Here is a 23,169-nt window from a genome sequence, read left to right on the forward strand (position 1 = left end):
TTCTAAAGCTAGTCATTGTTATTAGGTATGCTGTAATTCTTTAGTTTACAAAATACGTATTATTTAATATGAAAATTATATGGTATAATAATGGTTTATCTTATTCGCAAGGGATATCCCAATTGTAAAATAGTATAGGTAGGTAAGTTTTTCACGCAGCTTGTCTATGGTTCGGTGTGTGGAAATCTATATTTTCTCCCCCTCAAGGTCATCCGTCTCCCCTTCCGTTGTATGACGTCACACAAATTCGCAGGAACTAGGTTACAGAACGCCCCCTGACGTGTTCCACTTTCGCGCATGCCCAGAGGTTTCTTTCCGAGTGACAGACGGGACGAGACATAATAATATGCAGTTTTGATTTAAATGAAATGCTTCCTTTATTTTATTGCTTCTTAAAATACAATTGCTTGATTTTGTTTTGTCCGGCGAAGCTGATTTTAATTTACGAATTGAGCAGTTGATAAAAATATTCCTCCGCACGCGGTCGCTCCAATTCAAACAGTTCACGCGAAATGTCACACGACGAAAGGGTAGGTGTATTCACACATTCTCATACTAAATTAAATTCTTATATACATTGCGTTAATATTTCGTCATTTTTAAAGAACTCAATCGTGCATTTTCCAACCAATGTGTAGTTTTAGTACATTGTAAATTAATACTCAGGTAGGTACACACACAATTATTTTTAACAGTGTCAAAGGTCGGCATTTTTAAATATGCTAAGTAATAACAACAGCATGTTCCTAGAAATGTCAATAATATACATATCGACTGGAAGTGCTCGATGGAAATTGATAGTAAATTCACAATTATCCAAATAAATATATTTCTGTAATATAAATATATTACATATCGTTATTTGCGACCCGGGTTTCGCCTTTCGATATCTTTGAGTCAGTGATAACTATAAATTAATTATCAACGATTTAACTTTTGTTCGGCAGACTTTCCCAAAATGTGAGTGTAGAGTTTATCGTTTCTTTTTACATTTTTCCCTGTGAAAAAAGTAAAGTGCGTCACCAGTGCATGATTTAAAAAAAAGATTGAATTGATACTTAAAAATCACACGTGGACTGCAGAACAGCCGAAACGTGTTTAGGTACCTACTTCTATGTTGTGTGTACCTACTTACCTATAATAAGATATCCACAGAACAATTAGTCAAAAATTATAATTACATATTCTTACTTGGTGCGAAATCAATTTGGTATATCAGTCGGCAGCGAAGGGTGGAGGTGGGTTGTTTAGGTCCTCCATAAATAGTGCACATTATACTTTATTAGTCATACGTATTTGTTTTTATGGAACTAAGACTACACTTTACAGCTGATGGTGTTGGTTAGTTTTTAAAAATCGATTAAACCTTGCCTAAACCAAGCCATAATAGTTTTGGTGTGCTATAGGCGATTCGACAAAATAGTGCACAGTTTTTCATGCATACTTATCTGTTTTCGTTGGATTAGGAATGCATATTACACATATTGTTGGTTATTTTTTTTAAATTCATTAAGCCATGCTTAAACCAAATTATAATATATAACAAATATCTATAAAATATCCAAAATTATGTATGATTTAATTGAATAATTTTAGATATTTTATAGATTGATGAGTATTTTTTGACTATTATTTATTATTATTTATTTTTAAAACTAACCAACACCATCTATTAATTATTGTAGTATTACTTATTTCAATGAAAACAAATACGTATGACTGACTAAGTTTAGTGTGCACTATTTATGGCTGATCTTAACACTTCGCCACTGATATCAGTGTACCCATATATTTTTTAATGAATATATAGATCAGCACTAATGGGAATGGATGATTATGGAGTCGAAGAAGAGCTGATGTTAGAACAAGGCAGAGCATCAGGCTCAAGGAAACCAGAAGATGCAAGAAGAAAATGTAAGTTGCACGTCGTGATTTTTACTTACTGTGCATGGTAAATTACAATATGTTTATTATGCTTGAATATGTATGTTTCTTCTGGTGTCACTTAGAAAATCATCGTGGTGATTAGGAGCCTGTTGCTCAGGACAATGATCTCGTATTTTAGTCGAGCCATCGTATTCTATTGGAATTTAATCCTTCTTTCGATTACACTACAGCTAAAATCTACATATTTACACGGGAAATATTAGCAGGGTGCGTTCGTAAGTCCCTTAGTCGGATGTATTCATAGTCTTATAGATAACAGATATTATGTTGATTGAATTTATAATTTATGACAATCACACCATCCTAACGCCATTTGTGTAGCCAACTGATATAGATTTTACAATAATTCGTAGGATCTTGTTTTAATAAATCAATGTGACTTTGTTTGTCCCTGTGTTTATCTAATAATAAATTCTGTTGGATAACACAAACATGGACCCTCAAATCAACACGTCCCGCACCACACTCGGTATTAATTGAGCGTTTCACGAGGCCCTACGTTTGTGTGTGAAGTATCAGTAGTTGTTTACGCCTGGGAATGTCGCAGGACCAGATATCCAAGACTGAGGTCGCCACCCTCTCAAGTGATTATTGACAGACGTAATTTAACGACCCACGATGGCCGCGCGGCTTAAGCGTCGGCCTATAGCGTCGTGGGTCCCAGGTACGAATTATGGGTCTGGCAAGTACACATATTGTTTTTCAATTTATGTATGAGTCAGAGTATGGACCTAATATATTGAGCAAGTGGCTGACATCCATTTCTCGTAAAAATAAAATCTGTTAATACAAACCTCCACTCTGTTGAGGCCCATATTATGATCTTATTATGATTGGACATGGTCAAAAAATGTAAAAAAAAACTATTTATGGCGAATATTAACAGCCTACCTCCATCCTTCGCTACTGAATTGGAATTACTATCCAACAAAGGCTATAATAGATTTTTTGTTTTAGATATAATTATTTATTTGTGGTAGGAAACTATAATGTATAGGTACTATATATATACATACATGCGTTTACAAATTATTTCATTTTAATTTCCTTTGGCAAGGTTAGTATTTCATTTAAGATCGATTTTTATTCCGCTAATTACAAATCTATTGACGGCTCTACGGGAAATCCCCATTAATTATTCATTCGTTTTACTATGTTTGCAGGTTATTTCAGATGATAGATAAAGCGCTGATTGATTACTCATTAAACGTTTGAAAATGTTGACATAAACTATTTCATTACCAAGCATAAAAAAACATAAAAACATTACATATAAATATAGGTAGGGTAACTACCTATGACCTTACAAAAATATTTTTGAATAGGTTTTTTCGTAATTACCACTACAATCATTTTGAACAATCCTTTTTGCTTAATTCGAGGCGATCATCGAATATAACATAATTTCCAAATGGCATGTAGAAAATGAGGCATTTTCACTTTTTTCTAAGAAAATGATGTAGGTACTTTAATGCTTATGTATAACTTTGCTGATCTTTGGATACAAATAGGCAAACATATTTTGTTAAATAGTAATGTTTGAGACTTTCACGGTTGTTTTTTTTATCGTAATAGGTTTTTGGGTTTCCACCGTGTGTGCTTCTTCCTTCTTTCCTCGACGTTTCGAGCTCGTTGCAGAGGCCATTATCAAGACGTCAGCTGAATACAGAACTATTATAACGTATGTTTGAAATTTTTGAGGAGAGTTTTTTGAAACAACTTTTTTATTATCTTTATGGATAAATGGATGCATCATATTTTAGTAGGATTATTGATGAAAAAAATGGTGCATACACTTGTCTATATAAATAATAAATAACTGAAGTAGGCTGTTTCAAAAAACTCTCCTGCAAAATATTTAAAATGTGAGTTAGAATACTTCTGCATTCAGCTGACGATTAGATATAAAAGATAAGATCTCTTGATAATGGCCTCTACAATGAGCGAGAAGGAAGAAGTACACACGGTGGAAACCCACAAATCTATTACGATAATAATATATCTACCTGTAAAATTTACGAGGCAGTCGTACGAGAATTTTCTAAGCAAATACCTACCTCATGCAATTATGTAACACACATAGTGGAAATTGATTTATCAATTCATCCGTAAGTAATGAAATTGCAAGCGAGAGAAGTAATATGATATTATTGGTTTGTAATTCCAATTAAAATTTGTATGAAAATAACTAGCACCGCACTGTGTGAGGAGTCGGAAGTTTATATTCAAAGATAATATGTAGATATTTAAAATATTCCGGACATATTCCGTTTCTTCTAATTTTTTCGGTTTTTAGGGAAGAAATACCCTATAATAAATTGCCATACGTTACTTAGTGTTACTATCTATTATTTGTCTAATCTCTAATATAACACAATGATCACTGCAGTATACATATATTGGTATTATTATTTTTGCCTAAGTACAACAGCTAGTCTTCTCCACCATAGGACATCGGAACCATAAGTCATGACGTCGTATTATTTTCCACCTTTATTTTAGTTGTTTTGGTGCACTGCACACCCGACGATAGTAAATAGTTCACACGCAGAAGATGAGATCAAAACTAGTAAAATCATTTAAATTTGCATTATCCGTTATCGGAGATAGACGATGAATTTTGCCATCTTTGTCCTGTTTATTGCTGCTCTAAACAGGAGTGGAGTGATGGTCTCATTCTTCGAGATTCTTGAGCCGGGACTTTCATCTTCAGCCAAGACCTCGTTTACAGGAAATCTTTCCTTGTGATAATACGCAGAGGTTGATATCTCATGGGATGCCCCGTGACGTGGCTAAAGTATGCAAACTTTATAGTTTTTCTTTTATTTCTTCGGTCTTTTTTTTATCTTCGACTTACATAGTTTTGTCTTTCCAACTGAAACGACATCTTCATATTCGCATTCTGATTCACAGATTTAGGTCGTGAGTAGATATATGGTATTTTTCTAAAGACATAATGTGGAGAATTCAGAATAATAATATTATTGCAGAAAGTCTTTAAAATTCTGAAAGACGATAGTTTGTCTTATATATTAATTGTTTCTAGGAAAGAATTAATTTAACATCCAAGTTTACTCACAGTAAAATAATATGTGCAGACGAAATTTAAGACTCAGTTCATATTGAGCTGATGGAAAATTATTATATTATTATATCAGACATGATTTATGATAGGCATATATACGAATGTGCTATTTACATAATGATTACATCATTATTATCGTATATGTTTTCATCAAACACAGTATAATCTCTACCTACTAGATCAAATGATTTAAATGTGAAATGTTATAATATTTCTAGCCCTGAGGATAGTTATTAAAATGATAAATAACATAGATGAAGGTAATGAAATTTGTAGACATGTTTTAGCATGTATTGCAATTCCGCGGAGAATTTTCAATCGCGGGTTTAGACAAAAATCAGTGAAGTTTTATATTTATAAAAAATACTGTCTCCAGTATTTTTTTAATGAACATGACCTCCGTCAGTCAGGGAGTTGAGGCCTGAATTGGGAGTAAGCTACAGATAGAAGAATGACACCTACAAAAAAATCATATTTCGTAGGTATTAGTTGTTGTTAGAGATTTAGTTTACACTAAATTTTAAATTAAATTACATATAATTACATAAGTCCGTGAAAGTTAGGATATTACTAGTGTTTACATATTTTATATATAAGTAACCGATATCGTTAAATTACACTTATTTACGTAGGTACTGAGAAAATGTGTCTATTTTGTCATTTAAAAACATAATCCTGGAATATGGAAATTTTTAAATCAGGGGATTCCGGCATTGAAATCCCGAAATTAGCATTACAAACCTTGATAGTAAACGATTGAATAATTAAATAAATTTTCAATACTTCAAGATAGAATATTGTTTTAGATTATTTATCTTGAGATTGAGATAGACACATCTATATTTGAGTAGCCTAGAGCCATAATTCACATTTTGCAATTTTGTCGTTCTTGAGTTAAATATACAAAGTGAATAATGTGAGTTCTGTCACCAAGGCCTTTCTAACCAATCAGTTAGCTCTATTTCTCATAGTATGCTATCTGTCTGCAGCCTTAGAAATATTATATATATATATATATATATAATATATTTAAAAAATAATGTAAATCGACTCACTCACTCATAAATATTCGAGGGGGTCAATACTTTTATCTCAAAATCAGATTTTTTGAAAATGTGAGCTATGACTCTAGGCAACTCATTATTTTTGCCAAATTAGATAGGAGCGTAAGTTTATAATTAGTATTTATTTATATATAACTAGCTGAAGTACCCGGCTTCGCACAGGGTCGCTTCGTGGTTATATTTATCTTAGATATTTAATAAATAATAAGAGGTAATTATTTTTTTAATATTAAAATATCTGTGTTATACAATATGGCAATATGAAAATAATTCTAATAGGAGTAAAGGTCAAACAAAAGACCACTTAATTAAAATCGAATCCAAAATATGCAAACGTTATTAATGTTATTAATATGTAGTAAAAAAAAAACAAAATTTCATGGAACAAACAAACAATAAACATTGTATTTTATATAATACTAATTTAGAAACCTTCGCAGGTGTGCTCACAACAACTGACAAAAGTTTCATCGCAATCGGTTGAATGTTATAGGAACGCATACGAATAGAAGAAGAAGATGATTTTCTAATTCAGAAATCTTTGTGGGCATGCGCACGACAACTCACCAAAGTTTCATTGCGAATAGAAGAAGATAAAATAGAAGAAGAAGGAGATGGTTATTCTAATTCAGAAACCTTTGCGGGTTTTGGCACAATTATTGACGAAAGTTTTATTGCAATCGGATGAATGGAATAGAAACGCATACGAATAGAAGAATATAAAATAAAAGAAGAAGATGGTTGTACTTATTCAGAAACCTTTGCGGGTGTTACCACAACAACTGACGAAGATTTCATTGCAATCGGATGAATGGTATAGGAACCATACGAATAAAAGAAGATATAATGAAGAAAAAGAAGAAGATGGTTGTACTAATTCAGAAACCTTCGCCGGTGTTGGCACAACCACTAATGAAAGTTTCATCGCAATCGGATGAATGGTATAGGGACCATACAAATAAAAAAAGATAGAATGATAAAGAAGAAGAAGAAGATGGTTGTACTTATTCAGAAACCTTTGCGGGTGTTACCACAACAACTGACGAAGGTTTCATCGCAATCGGATGATTGGTACAGGAACCATACGAATAAAAGAAGTAGAAGAAGATGGTTTTTCTAATTTAGAAACCTTTGCGGGTGTGTGTACAATAACTGACGAAAGTTTCGTCGCAATCGGGTGAATGGTATAGGAACCATACGAATAAAAGGAAATAGAATGATGAAGAAGAAGAAGGTGATGATGATTTTTCTAATTCAGAAACCTTTGCGAGTGTGCATACAACCACTTACCAAAATTTCATCGCAATCGGATGAATGGTATAGGAACGCATACGGGACAGACAGAAAGACAGACAGACAAACAGGCATACAGACAGACAGACATTCATTTTTATATATAAGATATACTCTTCACGGAAGTGCAAGCAATAAGTTAACAAAGTTTTATCGCAATCGGATGAACGGTATGGCAGTGCATACAATTCGAACAAACAAACAAACAAACAAATATTTATTTTTATAGATTAGATAAATACGGACTAAAGCTACCAGGAAAATGCCATCCCTGAGTAAAATTAAAGCTAGTTTCCGTGACGGCATCCTTAAACCATCTAATGGTAGCGATTAAAGATGGAAGATTGTAAGTACCTATATAATATGTGCGTCAGAAGAAAACTTCCAGTCAGAAAACAATATAATAATATGTACTAATACGTAAACCTATTATCACACTACCCGTTTCATTGGCTATTTTAGTATTCTATAGGCGACTACGTCGTGAATTGCTGTAATTAATTTAAATCCTATCATCCTGCAAGAAATAGTCTAATAATTATTATAGCGACGAAATTATTGACTTTTTATAAAATGGTTCCACAATCCGGTGTGGATCTTGGCCGCCTCTAGAAGTGGTTTCCCTGACAGAAGTGTAACTACGATAAATAATGCTGTTTTAACATGCCTATACAATTTACTAAAATATGACACAGATGCGCATCAGGTAATCCAAAATAAACAGTGCCATAATGAAATGAAGCTTAGATAGTAATAGCGTAATTTAATTCAGTTGTCAAAATATCTTAATATGATATATTAACAATAGGTTTCATATTAATCAGTAGCCACCAACCCAAAATAAAATCAGTTGTGCATATTAGTAAAATTTATTAACCATAAAAATACGATCATTTTTCAAAATTCTTATAATATCGTTAGATGTAGTATGAAATAATAATGTCCAACCTCATTAATTTTAAATTAGTTTGTTATTGGGAAGGTATTATTGGACGGATAATTTATGTACCTATTGTTATATTATTTCTGTCGCTTTGGATTTTTGATAAATATTGTTTTTTTTAATGTAGATATTTAGTTGAAAATGTCCCTCTGAGGCGGACGAAACCGGTCCTAATTTATTGATTAAAAGTGGAATAGGTACTACAAAAAAAATGCGTTTTATTAAATTAAACAACAACACTATAATATTAATACTATCGACCGAAGGAAATTGATGGAATTTGAATTATAGTGGATTTAAGTTTTGTACTATTCCACTTGAGTCGTTTTTTGCGACCCGGGTTTCGCCTTTCGGCATCTTCAGGCACTGTACACTATATAGTACAAAACTTAAATCCATTAAAATATTATATCTTTATTGCGGACAGTTGCTGATTATTGAAAACTGGCTCCATATACGTGTTTAAGTTTATCCCGTATTCTTCCACACTCAAGATCGGTTGCTAGCTTCTCCACACCCGTTAGGTATTTCAGTTCGCATTATTGCTGAGTTCCCTGTTATTTACCCATTGCCGTTGTGTTTTATGTATCAATATTTAAATTGCTTTTAGCAAGCATATTTTTGGAATGGGATGCTCTAAGATGGGGTTATAGTTTAGTGGACGATATTTTTATTCTGTCACTTCAGCGAGGCTCAAACATTATTAAACTGATACCAACGTCATAATATTATGTAAAATAACCACTAATTATGAATAGAACAGTGTCGTGTGCGAATATCCATGCGTAGACGATATTGTCTTAGGTACACGTAGATTACGGACAGTAGAATCTATATTATCTTACTAAACTAATTAGAGATTCCTTAATTAATTCGGATAATCAAAAAAATAATAAAATCCTAACGGAACAAAAAAAAAAAACAATATTTATTACAACGTTTTTATTAGCTCGTATTCTTATTTGTCCGGTACAAATCTTGCAATCGATTTTTAACTAACTTCCCGACTAGCTAGACATTTGAAACTTTTAGAATATATCAGAACACGATGCCAATGCATTATTTTAATACTTTTAGCCATCTTTAAGCAGAATTGAATTCATTTTCAGCTAATTCTGTTTTGTATGAAAAGTTATTTCGGAAGAAATCCGTAATCCAATCCACTATTATTGGTTGCTTAGTGGATGGTCCTACCAACTAAATTAATAATATATACGTGCGTTACTATATAAATCAAAATGACATTTCAGTATTCTATATTTGTTTGTTTGTTTTTTATTTACTTCATATCAAGTACAAGTTTGAGCATATTGAGCATAATAATTCAACAGAAAATTTAAAAACGTTGTAAGTATATAAAAAGTTCTTTTTATCTTGTAATTATTTTAATATAATTTGTAGCTTTTTATAATCATACGAAACTAATGATCAAAAATAAATTCGAATAATCGAGGTTCCACTGTAGAAACACCTCGGTAGATTTGAACAGTAGTTGTGACTTTATCTACGACTATAAAAATCCGAATATAAAATGTGTTTCTAGTAATCTACAACAGGGTTTCCTAATATCATTGAGCTGCGACCAAGATTAAGGTAATTGTTTTTGTTACCTACGCGAACCAAGAATATGTTTATTCAACGTCGAGAGGTTTTTTTAGCTTTTCTTTGAAAAATCTTCAATACGATTAATTTTTCCGCCGAACTAAAAGATTCCGCACAGAATACAAATCATCAGTATTTTATCTCTTCCTTCCAAATTTATGTTTGTAAATATTTTTTTAATGTATCGTACGCTATTTATCTCAAGAATTTGGTTATTCTTGATTTTCGCGACCCACTCAATATGCCAAGCGACACAAAGGTTAAGAATATATGAGGATGGTAGCAAGGTTATAATATGTGTATTATTGTAATAGTAACATGTTAACATAAGCTTTGTTTTTAAATAAGTAAGTATTTCCTACGTCAAATCATTAGATAGAGAACCAGTGGTTTCCACAAATTGTTTTATGCGTGTTTATTCATTACAAGTGAGAATGGTTGTGTTTACTTTTGAAAATATTAATTTAACAGTTTTCATTAGTATATCAAAGTAAATCAACTTCATCACCTGTACCTCATAAAAGCAGTATTTTGTGATTTTCATCTCTTTGCATTGTGGATATTTTTTAAATATATTTTTATTAAAATATTATTTAGAAGCACATTTTATACGGTAATTATAAAAATCCAAACCAATAAAAAAGTAAGTATGTATTATTATTTTGTAGTAAATACAATTGTTGTAAAATACATTTCTAAGGAAGTTAACATATTTTTAAGAAAATCTTTTACATACACTTTATATTTCATGAAAGATGGTCGTAAAAATTGCCCATTACATAAGAAAAATCAATGAGAGCGTTTTGCAATACCCATGGGATATTAACAAATTTTGCTTAAATATTCTTTGATAATATCAATTAGCAAATAGGTATACAAGACCTTCTCTAGAGTAGCTTAAGTTGGCATTTTTTAACCTATAATTTAATAAATTCTACAATACACTAATAATATGTATTCCCAAAAATGATTTTTCATTTTGAAGATTTTTGACTATGGTGCCTTCCTTTCAGTGACGGTTTTTGCTTCGTGGAGGCCGAGGCCCCTTGCAAAAACATTGCATAATTATTATGGTATACTTGTATTTAAAATACAATAGTTATCGTGGCTCAGTTATAGTACCTACTCTTTGATTGATTGTGTATAGATAATAACAGTGATGTATCCACTCGGATTGTGAAAAATATGAATATTTTTTAAATTGTGGTACTTTCTGCCAGACGAATAGAAGTTGAAATTCCAGTTTTAAACTTTTTCAGCGACACAATACACCACATAATATGTATGAATTGGATTGATTTTAAAGATATTTTAGGATTTTTTATGTGCTAAGAAGCAATTAGTCAATTATTCAGGGAATAGGCATATTACCAACACGCCTATAAATATCAACTTTTTCGATACATGTATTCGTATGTTACCGAGGTGTGTATTAAATAGAGATAGAGCCCAAACGTTTCAAAGTGACTACCGATTTTCATATAAACTATCAGGATTATCTTATTTGTTTCTTCCACAAAACAATATAGAGCTTACGACAAACTGAAATTGCCTTCAGCGACTTTTATAAGGAACCACAAAAAGTTCCACCTGGAGGAAGATTCAACATCTTTGGTGTATTAGAGACCGACAACTTTAATTTGAGCCGTGGCCTTAGTTCTAGTTCTAGTCTCGCGATATGAATACTGTCGGTGTATTGCGCGTTATTAGACCTCCCACCTGCCACACATCAAGTTATAGTTGTCGATCTCCAGTATCTTCATATTACTTTATTATATTAGTACTCGTAATTAAATATTTTTGTGTATTTCATGTTTTCTACTTTATTCTGATTTTCTGAATAAAGAAAATTAAATATAAACTGAAATACGAAATGTAGCCGTATGTATTATTTTTGTGTGGGCAGTTTCAATGTCGAGTGGTGTGTCGGCGCGCTCGGTGCTATGGTGTCTGGTGTTCTGCGGCTTCGCGGTCAACTACATGATTAGAATCAACCTCAACATCGCCATTGTGGCCATGGTGAAGGCGCGCGCGGGGACTCCCACTCGACCGGCGGCCTGCTCCTCCATTAACAACTCCACCGAAGACGACAGTGGTGGAGGAATGCCAGTCACATCACTGAGTGATGATGGTGTAGAGGTCAGTATAAAGAAGAAGAGTAACCGTTTGTGTTACAGTAAACTCTACGGCTTGCCTTTTATTATACTATATCAGCTACGGATCAATCATGTTTTAAAACCTCGAAACAAAATGAAGTATTACGAATCAAATTTGGGTCGTGTAAAGCTTTTAGACTAGCTAACTAGATTTAGCGCATTTGTCCGAGGTAATAAGCCGAAATTTAGCAAGAATATAACCCTCAATATCATTAGATAATATATCCCAGTACTAACTATATACAACCACAATTTTATTGTACGAAGGCCCGGTTTTAGGGCGATCGGACTGTTTGGGCTAAATCGAGCGCTGTAGGTACCTACTTCGGACGTCGCAATAAAAAATAACAATGAAATTAAAATAAATGTAATATTGTTTTTAAATGAGGAGCCCGCATGTAGCAGAATCATAATATAATTCTTAGGACAAGTCAATAATACATAATTATCTTCCTAATCTTATTAATATATTTATTAATGACGACTACCTTGGAAAATGGGTAAATTTAAAATGAAATATTCAGTAGATAATTATCAATCTTTAGGCGAATAAAATCGGCAAATATTTTGCAAATATTGTATATTCTGTTAAATAATTAATAGCGAAAAAGCTAAGAAATTAAATTTTGAAAAAATATGAATTATTTTCATGATAAAAATGTCATCTTGATTAGGTGAAGTTGTTTTGAAATATAATATTGCAGTATTTGGCAAAATCTTACTATAATATTAATTCACGGTGAAGCTCTTTTTAAAGGGCCCGGGTCTAAAGCCGTGGATCTAGTATCGTGTTTGGAAATAATACAAAAAATAAAGAAAGTCAAAAACATAGACATAAGAAAAATCTAGAAAAAATCTTAGTCCGAGTTGGACTCGAACATACGTTTTTAGCTTGCTGAACGACGTCTACAACTACTAAAATACCGATCCGAGTACCATCCTTCCAAATATTTCATAATGACTATGCTATCCATATTTTTGTTTTCAAAACCATTAATAAAATGGTTACCATTATTGTAATTCAATAAAGAATGTTCTATTTACAATTTTCGGGAAAAATAATATAAAAAAAACAGTTGTTGTCGCCCGTAAAAATAGACGTCAGAAAAAGAAGCCTACATATTATCAAAATCATGAGTCTAGCGGAAACCGTAAACCCTCTACGGCGAAACGTAGAGGGTCTACGGTATACATAGTCTAAGGCTGTAGTTTATTCTTAAAATCATTTTAAGTGGTTCTATGTACCTTAATAATATTGATTAAAATTTAATTTATAATGCAATAATGAATGTCAGGATTTATGTGCATGTATACCGACTTATTCTATTAAATATTATCTAATTCCCATTCAATTACTCTATGCCGAAATTTTAACAAGTCAAGTTGAGGTCGAGAATTCTTGATATTGATATCAAATATTTCCCTGTATTCATAAAAAGTACTGAGAATTTTCGAGATTCTCGAGAATCAAATATTCCATTATTTTCGAATCGAAAAAGTCGAGAAACCACAAGATTTACACTGTAATGGAAGATATTATCATCTCTTTCTAAAATAAATTGTTACAGTAATATCGCTGTTGATTATGGCGTGAAAACCGAAATAGCTATAAAGATTTTTCAAATTTCTCTATATTTACTGTGTTTTGTTGTGTTAACAAAGAAACCTGTTTTATAACTTTAAATAAATTAATTATAAAAATACATTAAAAGAGTTGAGGTAGGTATCCGTATCCTCAGAAAAAACATATATATAACTAAATTCATCATTATTACTTAAAATTTTTGAACAACTCGGCTAGGATTGGAACTGCATGGTCAAGTGATATTGATATTTTCAGATGGCAAGGTTTTCTTGGGATGAAAATCAGCAGAACCTGATTCTGGGAGCATTCTTCTGGCTAAACTGGCTGATGCAGCTTCCCGGAGGTCTACTAGCGCACAAGTACGGCACCAAGACAGTCTTCGGGGTGACTAATTTTGCTGCCACACTCTGTTGCTTTTTCATCCCCGTCGCGTCTCACATCCACTACTCGGCGGTCATTTTCGTAAGGTGCCTGCAAGGGATGTTCAGTGTAGGTATAATAATTTACCCAACGATTCTTATACACTACGACAATACATTCTAGTTTTTACTTCCTGTGTGTTATAATATATTATAAAAAAATATTTTATAATGGAGTTTTTAAATTCTGTTTTAGGGATTCACTTGGCCCGCTATGCATAGTTTGACAGCGAGATGGATTCCGCCAAACGAAAGAAGTAAATTCGTAACAGCTTATCTAGGTAATTATTTTTTATTTACTTAAAGAAAAATTAATTACCTATTTGTGAAAGTTTTAATATTAATTAGATTTTATTATTTTACGTTTTTTTTCTTATACGTTCAGTGAGAAAAAAACATAAGTTTAAGAAAAACCCCTATGATCACTTTTCATCTTATTCCCTGTATTTAGGAAATTCTTGTATGTAGTATGTTTGTTCAATGATCCCTTTAATTTTATATTGCATTTTGTATTCTCAAAAATAAACTGTCGGATGTTTACTGTAAAAAGTTTTTGTACAGCAATATACGCAGACATGAAAAAAGCCGGAATTGAGATATACGAAATCTTTCTAGAGGGAGTCATTTATACTATATAATAATATGATTTTACAAAATGTAATATATTTAGAAATACACAGTGACGTCCCGAGACAAAATGCCGCCCCTAGGCAGCGCCAAAATGCCGCCCCATTTTTTTATCATCCTTTCGTGACTCCAATATCTAAGAAATGTGTTGTATGGATACATTACTAACAAAATATATAGCACTAAATCTAATTTAAATGCCATCTCTGCTTCAATAGACAATATTGAGAGTCCACAGTTTCAGATACGTTTAAAAATACACCCGACAACTTCCGAAACTCGCGAGTGATATAGTGCAAAAATATTTGGATAAATTTTAAATTAGGTAAGTATGTACCTACCCATAATTCAAATATAATTCGTAAATCTGCACGTGTTATCGCTGCTCATCAAGGACGTGACGTCCAAGGACAACGGAAGTACACTAGACATCGCGAACCGACAAAAAATACTGTTATTATTAGGTACTATGTTTAGGTAGCTATTTTTATAATATATACCCAATGATTCTCATCGATTTGCCGCCCTTCGAGAAACTGCCGCCCACAAGCGACGCTCAATCTGCCTACCCCCACGGGATGTCACTGGAAATACAAATATGTATACTTAATAAAAAAAGTGTACCAATTTATATCTCAAAATTTCATTCCATTGAATAATGTGTCAATCATGGGTGTCAATCAATTTTACATGCGCTTCCTTAAAAGTTTGTGTCCACGCGCCTAACATAGGAGGAGCCACTGGGTCGTATTCTTATTGTCTATTCACCATAAAAATGCTTTACTGCATCTTTTTTGTGATTTTTGTTTTGTCAATAAAAGTTCCATATAAGCCTGACCAAAAAACTTTTGGAAAGAGAAAAAATCTGTCAATCTATAGCCACAGACGTGAAATGGCTGTTTTAATGAAGTAAATGGTTCTTTTACAAAACACAAATCTTGTATGAATGAAAAAAATTTATGAAATGAGAAATAAAATAGTTATCCTTTCCAGGAAGCTCCGTAGGGGCGGCACTTACCTTCCCTTTGTGCGGGTACATCATTCACTGGGCTGGGTGGCCTCTAGTCTTCTATTTGAGTGGTGCCATTGGGACGGTGTGGTTCGTTTTGTGGTGGATGCTGGTCTACGACTCGCCAGGAGAGCATCCCAGGATCAGTATTGAAGAACGGGATTACATCATCAATTCAATCGGAAAAGCCATATCACAGCACAAGGCGAGAAATTGCACTTTTGATGAATATCAAATAGCTGCCTACTGAATTATAAAGAAGTACAATCATGACATTATTTCACTCTTAGTATGTTTAAGCACGATTGATAAGTAAATTCACTTGTCATGTGTGCACATAACGTATTGACTTATGCCAGGACACTACCTCACATAGAGAATCACAATTATTCCATTGAAAGCATTATTATAAAACAACTAATGGCACCCACGATGGCTGTGCGGCTTAAGCGTCGGCCTATAGCGTCGTGGGTCCCAAGTTCAAATCCTGGGTCTGGCAAGTACACATATTGTTTTTCAATTTATGTATGAGTCAGAGTATGGACATAATAGGTTGAGTAAGTGGCCGACATCCATTTCTCGTAAAAATAAAATCTGTTAATACAAACCTTCACTCTGTTGAGGCCCATAAGCTGGCCATATACGTACAGTTTTCGTAACATGTTGAACATGCCAGTTAATACGTAATGGCGGCCATACAGTTATCTTTGGTAGATAATCTGCTGCGCCCATAGACGGACAGTTTTCGACCTGCCAGATTTGTGCCAGGTTCAAACTACCAGCGACCCCCATTCCCGTGTTTTTGTAAAACTGTTGGAATTTCAACTCACCGAAAGTTCTCGGGTGACGTTAGATGTTGGTAATGTATGATCTTATTAGGATCGGACAAGGTCAAAAAAAAAATGGCAGTTTACCATTTAAAATATGAGTAACATCAATGAAGTTTAATTTTTTTTGCTGCGCTCTTGGAGATGCATTTAAATGCAAAAATCATGTACAGTCCACGTACAGTTTTTACTCACATGCATTTTAGTGATATAAATGTCATCATTGGCTGTAAACCGCTCCATTCTAATGGACCGACACCTCATTGGCTACATAGGTAATTTCTAAGACCGATTGCCTTACGAAATGGCAAAAACAATGTATGTATCAGAGCTATGCGAATTAAGCTAAAAGTCTATTTTTATTTTATATGGAAAATTATGAGTAAAATAGTGGTCATATTATGTTTTGTCTGGGAATATAATGTAAAGAATAATAGTAGACTACTGAATTGTAAATCAATTAATTGTAGATAATTATATATTGCAGGTGAAACCTCCATGGGGCGCAATAATGCGGTCACGCTCCCTTTGGATGACAACACTTGCACAATGGGGTGGAATATGGGGCCTATTCACCCTGATGACACAAGCCCCTACATATCTGAAACACATACATGGGTGGGATATTCGATCGGTAAGCTGGACATCTCGTATTGTGATTAGTTTATTTAGAGAAATAATAATTCCTTCAGCAGTAAATATCAATTGTCAATATACCTAGAACCCTTGTGCCTGTTTAGGTACTAATAGCGCCTGTACACGTGTATGGATTTACTTGCACCAAGTGTGTATTTTAAACGATCACGATAATAACCGTTTACACATAAAAGTGCTGACTGTCTCTCCAATATTATTCTTCAAGCGTAAGCGAGATGCGACGTTGTCGTCGTATTGGTGCTATTTGACAGATTCAGACAAGTTCATAAATAATCGGTAGATGTCAAAATATTCTGTGTGGTGAAATTTGTATTTCTTCCGGCAGGTCCGCCACTATCGTTCTACTGCGCATATCGTCGTTGAAACTAGAAAATTGTGTAACTCCGTTTTGATCGAAAATTGACTTTGAATGCCATCTAGTGGCCGTTGATAATATCTATCTGTATTGCAAATTTTGTAATTCCAGAAAAATTGTATCATTGTTAAATCATGGATGATTTCACTCCAAAACCATACATTTGTATAGGAAACCATAATGTTTTTTGTCTCTCCTGTAAAGTAGTGTTTTTGGAGTTACACAATTTTCTAGTTTCAACGACGATATGCACCGCCATGCAAGTACCAATTATTGCGTGAACGCTTCTGAACCTTTTTGATAAATGCATGCAATCTTCCATGCAATAATACGTGTTTAAATGTGCATTTTGTTGTTATGGCCGCGATAATACGAACTGCCAGCAGTAAATCCATGCACGTGTATGGAACCAATGAAAGATATTAAAATTTAATAACCTAAAAATATTTAAAGGCCATTTAACAACTGGTGATATAATATTATATTTGTATCATTGTCATCATCAGCCTAAATAAATCCACTGCTGGATGAAAACCTCCTTAAGCTTATTTCACTATTGTCGGTCCAATGTATTGCTATATAAACAAATGTGACATTGCTAGATGGCAACACCATTTCTATACATATATTTTTAAATAATATTATGGCTGTTAACAATAATAAAATTGTTACTTATCATGTAATGAAATCTTTAAGAAAAATTAACTTTTTATAGTATTTTGGGTGTACTAAACCTTTTTTATATCATACATAGTACGGAGACCAAAATTATTATGGTACAAATACTATAATTAATTATAGTACGGTTAGCAACACTGTTGGCCACAATATGAAGTACTGCTCAGGTCAACATTTACTGTAATACTGAACATTTCTGTTTAATGGAAGGTTACCTCGCAATTTAGATAACCCTTGTCCATTTTAAATATGTAACATGATGGATGGTTATCTTGGATCCATAAAAAAAAGAAAAGTTTTTAAGGTATTTCGTATGTACTTAGATTGTAATAGATCTGCAGGGATTATAATATTCAAGATTCCGTATTTAAGTGATAAGAGTGCAGGCATTTTCAACATTACTTTACTTTTTTTACTTTTATTTGTATTTTTTCAGACTGGCATACTGTCAGGGATCCCACATCTTTTACGGATGGTGTTTGCGTCTGCATTCTCTCAGTTGGGAGATTTTCTTCTGCGGACTAACAAATTATCTAGAACAAATGTACGGAAAATGGCCACCGTAGTTTGTAAGTTAACTATTATATTTATTTAATATTATCATGTTTCATGTTGCTTGAGTCTGAACTAGTTCCATGTTTTACATTGTGGTTTTCGATGACGACGTTCATACTACTTGATATATTTAGACAAAAAATTGTAATTATACCATCCAAGCATGTGGTTATGTCTGTAGCCAACTTTAAAGAAGTATAGCATTATAAATCATTTTATAGGTATGCAACGGAATACATTTATTACATAATAATAAAGTGAGGGAGTCACAACAAAAAAATAACCTCGATGAATATTAAATACAATTAGTTATCCGATTTATACAAGATGCCTGTGTTATTAAAACTTCCATGAATAGCTCAAACTAATACTAAAAGGCCAAAGTGATGAATTTACTTTTGTATTTAACTTTCATCATCGATGCTTATAATAGAAGTTCTTCTTATCAGATCATAATATATGAAGAGTAATAAAATGTTCCCAATCTAATATGTAACAGCTAACACAGATTTCTTTTGAATTTAAAGGTTGTATTGTCCAAGGCTTGTGCACGTTGGCATTGGCGTATGTAGACTGTGATAAAATTGCAGCGGTTATTCTGATAATGGCCGCCACAGCGAGTAATGGCGCTGTATCAACGGGACCACTTGCCTCTTTTATTGATATCACGCCCAACTATGCAAGTAAGAACTTTGCAAAATCAATATTTTTTTTAATGATTTTATCAGTGTCTAGTTGAAAATATATTATATGGTTTGTAATAATTTCCAAAGGTGTGGCTATGGGCTTTAGCGGCATGATAACGAGCTTACCAGGATTCATTTCTCCCGCAATAGTCGGATGGCTGACTCTTAATAACGTAAGTGGAATTTATAAACCGATATAAATTTCATAAACCATTTCTTTTATTCAACGGATAATTCACAAGATTTTGAGAATGTAACATTCCATATATTGAACATACATCACTTGAAAACACCTCCGATATGTTATGTATGTTCAATATATGGAATGTTACATACTCAAAATCTTGTGAATTATCCGTTGAATAAAAGAAATGGTTTATTAAAAATTGTTAGCAAGTTCAAGTAGACATTATAACTAAAATATTTGGCGAGAGCCGGCGGTTAGTAATTAATATTCCTTGAATACACAGAAACCGATAGTCAATAATAACGCAATTTGATAAGCATTTCATGTATGACTTACTAGTTTAAATTGTCGCAATTAGATAGGAGGCTCGTAGCATAATTGGTTAACGCACAGTTACGAGATATATTCATACGGGTTCAAACCCAGCATCGTATTTTTTTTTCCAAATAAGATTTTTTCTAGTCGGCATATATTGGAGGTGTTTTTAAGTTATGTATGTTCAATAAATTTTATGTTAACACGAATTTCCTCATAATAATCATTCAATGAGATAAATTAACTCTTGATTAAAGTATGAAATGGTCCCATTTTACGTTTTTATTAGGTCGTATTTTTGTTTGTCCGGTGGTTGTTTATCCAGTACAAATCTTGCAATCGATTTTTAACTAACTTCCCGACTAGCTAGACCTAGCACAGATGACAATGAATTCTTTTAATACTTTTAGCCATCTTTAAGTAGAATTGAATTCATTTTCAGTTAATTCTGTTTTGTATGAAAAGTTATTTCGGGAGAAATCCGTAAAAAGTAAAACTATTATTGGTTGCTAGGGATCTGGGGTCCTAGCAACTAAATTATTAATATATACGTGCGTTACTATGGAAATCAATATGAAATGTCAAAATGACATTTCAGTATTCTATGTTTATTCAGTATTTCTATCAAGTACAAATTTTTTTGATAGTCAAGTCAAGTTTATATGATTCAACAGAAAATTTAAAAACGTTGTATATATAAAGTTCTTTTTATCTTGTAATTATATAGTCATAGTTTAGTAGCAATAAATAAGGGTTATTGTATATTTGCATCCTTTTGTTTTCTATACAATAATGACAAGGTTTATTTGTATTTACGAAGTTGGTATGTCTTATATATTTAATTTTAATTAGGTACTAGCTTTTGGCTGGTAGTTATTATACAAGTTAAAAGTATAGCTTTAATTATTTAAGAATCATTCTGGGCATCAGGGGTGTAAGTGGTTTGAGAAAAATGAGTCTAAATATTTTAATTAATATAACCAAGGTGTTCCAGGGATGTTTATATTTCGATCTTTAGCGCAGGCATCAGATCGAAATGATTTTTGCTGACATGATAAAGAATTTTACGAAGTTCCCTTTTTATGCAGTTGTTCAATAATTATTGTTGTATATTTAAAATTAATTTCTTATTGAATTAACTTTGGTACTATTATTCCATAATATGAATCTTTTTTTGCGACCCGGGTCTCATTTTTTGGTATCTTCATGCACCATGTATATGATCTACCTATGGTAAATATATGACTGACACAAATTCAAATTAGTTATTGTTTATAAATGTAGGTTTATCCATAACAAGGCAAAACCTGGGTCGCTAAAAATGATTCATATGTACAAAACTTCCAACAGTAAGAATTCAAATTCTATTGAGTACCCTCGGTCGACAGTATCAATATTGGAGATTCTGTCGATCATTAGTTATTAAAATATTTAATAATATTGACATTGTCATGTCAGAATGCCTTATAGATAATATGATGTTTCAATTGTTGATATTATTATAGTGATATTTTTTTTTAGCAAACTGTTGAACAATGGCAAAAGGTCTACTTAATTTCTGCTGCTTGGCTTCTTTCCACTGGAATTATTTATGTTATGTTCGGCGATTCAAACTTAGCGTCATGGAACAACGTGGTTCAACAGCATGAGGTAAAAAGAATATCAGTTTATCTTATTTCACAATGAGTAGGCCTGAAATGTTTCATGAAAAATAGTCATTTTATTTTAAAGAAAATTTCTTCATTGACAGATTTTTGCAAAATTAAAAAAAAACAGCTTTAGAAATTTTAACATCGTGACTCCAAATTTAAAAATCATACAGTTATAATTGACAGTAAGGAAAAATGCATATTATAAGGTAGGTATTATCACACATTCAATTCATAAATAAAATATTTGGAAAGCTAGGCATGTTCACTGACAAAATAAATTTTATTGTTTGTTAATCTTATCTATTCTGCCATGCATCTACGATTGTCGGTTTTACAGTTTTAAAGAACATTTAGTTAGTGACAAGCAATCGTGGGAGGATAGTTATACATGTTATTGAATTCTTACCAATATAATCGATCTATATTGGTTTGAATACATACTTAATAGAAATTATTATAGTTTTTCAATTGAAAACATTTTTATTACAATAAAAGCAATAATTGAAAAAGATAATAATTTTTAAAATTTTCGGTATTTAATTTTGCCCGACACCTCTTAATTTTACAACTCAACGTACGTTATCTGTGCTCTTAGTATTCAAATTCAGTTTGGGGATTTTTTCATTCTAATTCATAAACAACTAATAGCTTTTCTAACCGAAATGTGTCGTTTCTTTCAAGGAAAATGGTAACGTCATTCAAGAAATGGAAACATTCTTGAAAGAGGATTCAAAGAAAAATATCTCAAACGATAATGAAGACAGCGACGCACCTATATACACGACAAATTTAAATAACGCTGTTCTGCATAAAATATAATAGTGCCTTCAATGTAGTGCCAATAGGACTAAAGAAGATAATGAAGCTGGAAAAATGATCCAATGTAAACCATTTCAATAACAAAAATATTCTTTTATCAATAGGAGTTGACATTATTGTATTATTTTTTAATAATATATATATTTTTTACACTTTACCTCTCGGGTGAAACCAAATGTTAATCATATATTTACAATAATAACTGTATATAATAATTATTAAGCACTATTTAATTTATTATACTATAATTACAATAACAGGATTATAATTATTTTACGGATATTACATAAGAGATTAAAAAAAATGTTATTTTCTGGTAAATATTTTTGTACATAATTATTTGATACATAATACGCAAGTATAATTTTTATTAATTTATTTAATTGAAATGTTAAATTCGTTGGTTATGATTTAGAAAAATTAATATTGAAATACAAAATTGTGTAAATAAAATGGAAATAGATGTTTCATGATGAATTTGTTGAAAACATTCTTTTCATTTTGAAATTGCATTGATTGTAAATAAAAGGGTTTCAGTTTTTTTAAAACGCTTATCATTAAACTAAATATTATTAAAAAGTGGGTATATGAAATTACTGTATATAAATGCACAATACCATATTATATTACATACTTTCTTATTTACACTAAACAGTAAAATATCAATAATATTGACAAAATTCATCAGATTGAGAATTATTATTCTGG

At 32.1% G+C, this 23,169-nt stretch overlaps 1 protein-coding gene across 1 annotated transcript; it reads left to right on the plus strand.

Moving 5' to 3' along the window:
* The first annotated feature begins 304 nt into the window (after window positions 1-304).
* On the plus strand, window positions 305-22,601 carry NaPi-T (Na[+]-dependent inorganic phosphate cotransporter). Its single transcript, XM_085952703.1, has 12 exons — window positions 305-530; window positions 1,811-1,914; window positions 11,841-12,073; window positions 13,931-14,164; window positions 14,291-14,375; window positions 15,715-15,935; window positions 17,045-17,191; window positions 18,684-18,816; window positions 19,330-19,485; window positions 19,576-19,661; window positions 21,512-21,640; window positions 22,324-22,601. The coding sequence occupies exons 2-12, from the start codon at window positions 1,821-1,823 to the stop codon at window positions 22,459-22,461; spliced, it is 1,656 nt and encodes a 551-aa protein (XP_085808829.1). The 5' UTR covers window positions 305-530; window positions 1,811-1,820; the 3' UTR covers window positions 22,462-22,601.
* The last annotated feature ends 568 nt before the right edge of the window (window positions 22,602-23,169 follow it).

The sequence above is a fragment of the Rhyacophila brunnea genome, unplaced genomic scaffold (genome assembly GCF_057557595.1).
Source record: "Rhyacophila brunnea isolate RB1 unplaced genomic scaffold, BYU_Rbru_1.0 scaffold_3, whole genome shotgun sequence".
Classification (NCBI taxonomy): Eukaryota; Metazoa; Arthropoda; class Insecta; order Trichoptera; family Rhyacophilidae; genus Rhyacophila; species Rhyacophila brunnea.